The 5,785-nt window shown below is 44.5% G+C and overlaps 1 protein-coding gene across 1 annotated transcript; it reads left to right on the top strand.

Annotated features, from left to right (window-relative positions):
- Positions 1-2,769: 2,769 nt before the first annotated feature.
- Positions 2,770-4,613, top strand: her6 (hairy-related 6). Its single transcript, XM_031859614.1, has 4 exons — positions 2,770-3,131; positions 3,286-3,381; positions 3,492-3,579; positions 3,767-4,613. Exons 1-4 carry the CDS (start codon positions 3,024-3,026, stop codon positions 4,303-4,305), a joined length of 831 nt encoding a protein of 276 aa, XP_031715474.1. The 5' UTR covers positions 2,770-3,023; the 3' UTR covers positions 4,306-4,613.
- Positions 4,614-5,785: the final 1,172 nt, after the last annotated feature.

The following is a 5,785-nucleotide window of genomic DNA, read 5'->3' as shown; positions in this document are numbered from 1 at the left end:
ACAGATTTCTTGCGATAGAGGAGTTGAGACATAGCAACAGGTAACACTCCGGGGACCGACGGCAGCCAGGTGCACCTGATAAACTCGCAGGGAGAAGGGAGGGACCGACAGACCCTGGTCTCTGTGACTCAGTTCACCGCCAGAGACCTCTTGCAACATGAGCGTGAGAAAGTCATTCAGGCGGAGAGCGTTTCAAAACCAACACTGCTTCACATCACTACATTTGTTTTGGAACTCTGTCAGTGCCATTGTGCAGGTAAACTCAGGTGTGCAGTGCACAACAATGAGACATGTTAGTGATGTGTTTGACAGAGGCAGCGTTGTTGTGCATGAAGGATATTGAGGATTATAACTGGTTTAGGCACATGTACAGACCAGACTCCCTCATGCCAAAAGCAAAGTTTGCAATTACACACAAGGCACGTGTGAGGTTTGACTGATGTCTCCATGTGCCAGTTAATAATTCTGACATTGTAGCTGGAGACCTCATTTTAACCAGCCATTTAACAAGATCTCATCTGTCTTTTGAGAGTTAAATATTGCCGATATAAAATCAACAATAGCTTAAAAGTGGCGTGGCCACATGACAATAAAATGTTTGCAATGTCATAAAAAGTAAATAAATGCTTTATCCCTCTGATACCATAACGCATCCCCGTCTGCGTGCTGATGATGGGGATGCGTTATAGTTTTCAGACATTGTAATATACAGCTGCATGCTCAAGTGCAGGCTTGGAGACAAGTCAAACCCATCTCCGCGCCTCTCGCATGTTCAGCTGAGTATCTGGAGCCCCGTGCTGCTCAGCGTTGCTTATCAAATTCACGATCTTGCGGCCAGGCGCCGGCGACGCCCCGCAGATCCAGGCGGCAAGCCGGCGAGAGGAGCGCCTTCCCCTGGTCGCCTGCGCGCCACGTGTCGCGGTCTCTGCAGCAGCTGGAGGTGTGTGAGCTCAGCGGAGAGCCGTGCTTTGAGCTCCTTACACTCAAAATTATTGTAGGTCCTAATGGATTGCTTTTTCCGATTACATCCTGTCAACACATTGGCATATTTGTCAATTAAAGTCTCCAGAATTGAACATGGTTCATAATCTTTTCTTACATTCATCGGGAAAGATTAGCCAGAAAGTAGTGGGAATTATTCCACCGGGAGACAGTAAGCTTGTGTGTTTGTTTCTCAAAAATATAATAGAGGTTTAGTTAACGATATAGTTTGAATCAGTAGACTTCAGTCTTTTCTTCGTGGCGAAGTGTTTTTTTCTGAAATGAGTACTAGTTGGGTAAAAGGGAACACAAGGATAATGGAGGAAGCAATGTGATTATCACCTCACTCGTCAAACTTTAAATGCCCACAGGACTCCTAAATACAGTATATATGTGTCAGACAGCGCACGTTAATACAAACTTCCTGTTTGTGAACACAGTCGCACAACCTGGGAAGCTGCTGTGCGTCAATAAACGGTATAAGACGCAGTGTTGAGCCCCGTTTTTTTTCTCTGCACCGCTCGTCTGCTCTTGCGTCTCTCCAAATGCAATAAAGATAATGAAACGGAATTATGACCTGAAATCTAAAAAAGCTTTGAACGCTGTGGGGCGACCAAAGGCGGGGAGGAGGAGGAGGAGGAGGAGGAGGAGAAGGAGGAGGAGGCAGCGGTCTGATCGTGTGAGCTCTCCGGGCTCAGAAATATCTCTGCTCTGGCTCACATTCCGATAAGGGAGCCCGCTCCAGCTCTCTCTGTAGGCGTGGTTTTCCCAGGCTTTTAAAACAGCAGCTGCTATTTACCTTCCCCTCTAATGTAAACCACCGCCGCCGCCACATACCCTCCCCTCACCGCTCCCCCTTGGCCCGGCGGCCCCCCGGCAGCCCGGCGGCCAAACCTCCAACCACCGCGCTCATAAAACATCCTGGCACGTGCTCCACATTCACAACACCGACAGATGATTAAATGCCAACATTTGTACCACAACGTTAGTGGTAAATAGCATGGAAATGGAGTGTGCGCATTTAATGTGATTTCCTTCTCTGAGGGAAGGCTAAATTAGCATCACTCCATTGGATATGATGGTTATGTTGAAGGCTGTGTGTATCTGAGTTTGTCTCATCATGTGGTTTGAACTTGTTTCCTTTACTAATGACATTATAGCTTAACAGCAACAACTGTCTGTGAAGTTTGTTCGAAAATAAAACAAAACTGGTCCCTCTTGTGCCTTCATGCCACATGACTGAAACTCTGATTGCCAGATAGCCTACCACTTCCTACTGGTGGTTTTTAAACGGTACAGAAGTAGAACTTTCTTTTTTTTCATGCAATTCTACAAGAGTTAGAGGGCACTTTGTGTGGACAGGCCAAAACATAATCGGCTCAAGTTGGTTTGATTGTATGTATAAGAGTGTTATTATTAATTGTATTATTCTTATTCTTATTATTCATAACAGCTACTAATTTTTGTATCATAATGTTATTATGTTCTCTGCTGTTATCTCTTGTCTGGGAGATAAAAGGTCCGTGTGCCCGCTCCTGGTGGCGGTGCCAGTCAGCGGCTCCACTGTTAATATGTAAACGGTACGATGATTGAAGACTGCAGGCAGTTTCCCCGGCTGTGCCCTGAACCCGGGCCTCGCGCCATTGGCCGCCAGCTCTTGCGGCCAAACAACCAATGGGAGGGCGCCGACCACGAGCCGTCCTCCCTTGGGCCGCGTGTCCCTCGCCCTGATTGGTGGAAAGTTACTGTGGGAAAGAAAGTTTGGGAAGTTTCACACGAGCCGTTCGCGTGCAGTGCGAGATATAAATACAAGCCACACGCGGAGCGACCAACAGAGAGACTCTGCATCCGCTCGTGATAGCTGCCGCTGCTGCTGCGCGTCGCTCAAACGGATTTTAACTTGATACGCTACATATCTCAGGATTGTTTTGAGAGAGAGAGGGCACTTTTGAATATCGAAAACTGATAATACTCATCATCCTTTTTCCTACACCACTGGATCGTAATTTGCTGTGGTTTTGTTGGATATTTCCGATAAGAAAATGCCTTCCGATATGATGGAAAAAACTTCATCCTCTCCGGTCGCTGCAACCCCGGCAAGCATGAACACAACTCCCGATAAACCCAAGACAGCATCTGAGCACAGAAAGGTTGGTATAATATTCATCTTTAAAAAAGCCTGAAATGTTTCATTTTGGAAAACATTTTTCATTAGTTCCTCATCCAATACGAGCGTTTTCACTTTTACGCTTGAATCAAAGGAGACATTTAATAGTTACCGTCATTTTGTTTTGTTATCTTTAGTCATCCAAGCCAATAATGGAAAAGAGGAGAAGAGCCAGAATCAACGAGAGCTTGGGGCAGCTGAAAACTCTCATCCTGGATGCACTCAAAAAAGATGTAAGTACTCACTTAGTGCCTTGGTTATTAATAGATTTCAAAACGGACCTTGTCAAACGCTTAAAAAGTGAGCGCGTAATTCTAACCATGTGTGTTTTCCGTCCTCCCAGAGCTCCAGACACTCTAAACTGGAGAAGGCGGACATCCTGGAGATGACGGTGAAGCATCTCCGGAACCTCCAGAGGGCTCAGATGACCGGTAAGTCGCATTTTCCGGACTAATCTGTCTCATGGGTGTGCGTTTTAGAACATATCTGGGCTGGTCTAATAATCCTGCTTAAAGACCCCCGTCTCAATCTTTGACATTTTACACATTTTTTTTCAAATAAAACAACGTGTGCATATTAATATCCTGAGTTAAATAGACATGTATGTTTTCTCTGCAGCTGCCCTGAACACCGACCCCACCGTCTTAGGAAAATATCGTGCCGGTTTCAGCGAGTGCATGAATGAAGTCACCCGGTTCCTGTCCACCTGCGAAGGTGTCAACACCGAGGTCAGAACGCGTCTCCTCGGCCACCTGGCCAGCTGCATGACCCAGATCAACGCGATGAACTACCCCAGTCAGCATCAACACCAGCACCAGCTCCCCTCCACCGCCGGACCAACCCACCCCTCCTTCGGCCAGTCCATGCAGATCCCCGGCTCATCCCCGCAGGTCCTGCCCATGAACCCGGTGTCCTGTAAAGGAGGCTCATCGCCGGTTAATTTACCATCAGACGCCACCAAAGTGTACGGCGGTTTCCAGATCGTGCCTGCTACAGACGGACAGTTTGCATTCCTCATACCTAACGCGGCTTTTGCGCCAAACGGCCCAGTTATCCCCGTTTACGCCAATAACGTCGGCACGCCGGTCCCTCTACCGGCTGCGATTTCCCCCGGAGCCCCGTCAGGCAACACGGACTCAGTGTGGCGACCCTGGTGAAAAGTTGGAAAGGGCCATGAAGACTTTAAAATGACACTTAATAGTTCTCTCTTTGTTCAATGTTAGAAAGTTGTTTTGAACCAGTTTTTTTTTCTCGTAAAATGGAAAGAGAATGCACTATATTTGTACAGCTAACAAGGGAGTAAAGTTCATATTGAAATGAGATTTGTATTGTGGAAGTCCGTTCACTGCATTTTTTTATATATTTGAGTTGTCTTTTTTTACTGTGTGATGCCAAAGATATGTTCAATGCTCTTATGATGTTCTTCGTTTTGGAAGACAAATAAATTTGTAAAGATATTGAAAAATATGCGCTTGAGTTGTTTGTTGGGAAAACTAAATAAGATCTTATTAATGCTTAAAACTGCAAATAATACAAATGTCCACCTGTTTATGCATCTTATTTGGACCTTAAAATATAGTATGTAGACATGTCTGTGTGTAAAAGCAAAACTGAGCAGTAGAACACATTCACCTTTTCGGTTACACTATTTGTTATGTGATAATCACTTTTGAGTGTGCTGTTTACACACAAAACCAACAAGTGTTTTGTTGGATAGAAAATGTAGTAACACTGAAAAATACAGAAAAGGAAGTATTGCTGGGTGTAAGAGACTCTCCTCTGCAGTAATGTTTATGGTTCAATCTCTGCAACAACTAGTATGCTATTTATTAAGAGACATGCATCTTTCTAAAGTGTCTTTGAGCAAAAACACTGTTTGTGCTCAGTAACTGTAAGTTACACTGGACCAGACTGTCAGTAAGCAGTAACTGTTGTTATTCTATTAGCTCAATAATTGAGTCAGGAAGGAGACTGTAGCTCTTTAATTCACCATGCAAAGGAGTTCGAATATCTAGAGGTGATAGTCCAACAGTTTCACAACTTCTTGTGGAAACTTTGGAGTCTTACAGAGGCCACTTACGCCATCTAGCAGTGCAGAAGTGCATTGCAGAAGTGCATTGCAGTGTTGTTGGTATCTGTTCGGTCAACGAGTGGAGCATGAATGGCTGCTATGGTTGAGCTTCTTAGATGAAAAAGAGCAAAGCCTTTGGATTATTTAAGAAATGGTTATGGAAATAGGAAAATACTCTAATTATTACTCTCTAAGTCAAGACACAGGAGCATTTTGTTGGAGAGGCTTAGGTATAATCTATGAGTACAATACGCTTCTCAGAGCAGACGTATCAGGATTTTATAGAAACTCAAAAAAGCATGTCACTTGAATCTTTGTTTTTACATGTTTTGAAAATATTTCATCAGAACATGAAGCTAAATGGCCACTCATCGATGATCAACTGAAAAGTTGGAAATTATTTATTAAACTCACAATTTGAAGTGGTTAAGCTAAAAATGCTAGAAACTCATCTTCATGAGGATTTCTGCTGATCAGTCAGCTTTAACATTGCCAACAGCATTAATCTCCTGACTGCATGGAGCACAGAGGAGCCTCCGGCTGTGTCTTTAATCAGAGCTGAGGGA

Source organism: Anarrhichthys ocellatus, unplaced genomic scaffold, assembly GCF_004355925.1.
Source record: "Anarrhichthys ocellatus isolate YVR2014 unplaced genomic scaffold, GSC_Weel_1.0 scaffold22, whole genome shotgun sequence".
In the NCBI taxonomy this organism is placed as follows: Eukaryota; Metazoa; Chordata; class Actinopteri; order Perciformes; family Anarhichadidae; genus Anarrhichthys; species Anarrhichthys ocellatus.
The sequence above is the reverse complement of the archived record's forward strand: the minus strand, read 5'-3'. Positions and strand labels throughout refer to the sequence as shown.

What these genes read in the sequence shown, in the direction of transcription:
- her6 (XM_031859614.1), top strand. Translation starts at nt 3,024, where the DNA reads ATGCCTTCCGATATGATGGAAAAAACTTCATCCTCTCCGGTCGCTGCA. An exon ending in TGGATGCACTCAAAAAAGAT is followed by an intron (nt 3,382 to 3,491) that starts GTAAGTACTCAC and finishes CCGTCCTCCCAG; the next exon opens with AGCTCCAGACACTCTAAACT. An exon ending in CCAGAGGGCTCAGATGACCG is followed by an intron (nt 3,580 to 3,766) that starts GTAAGTCGCATT and finishes TTTTCTCTGCAG; the next exon opens with CTGCCCTGAACACCGACCCC.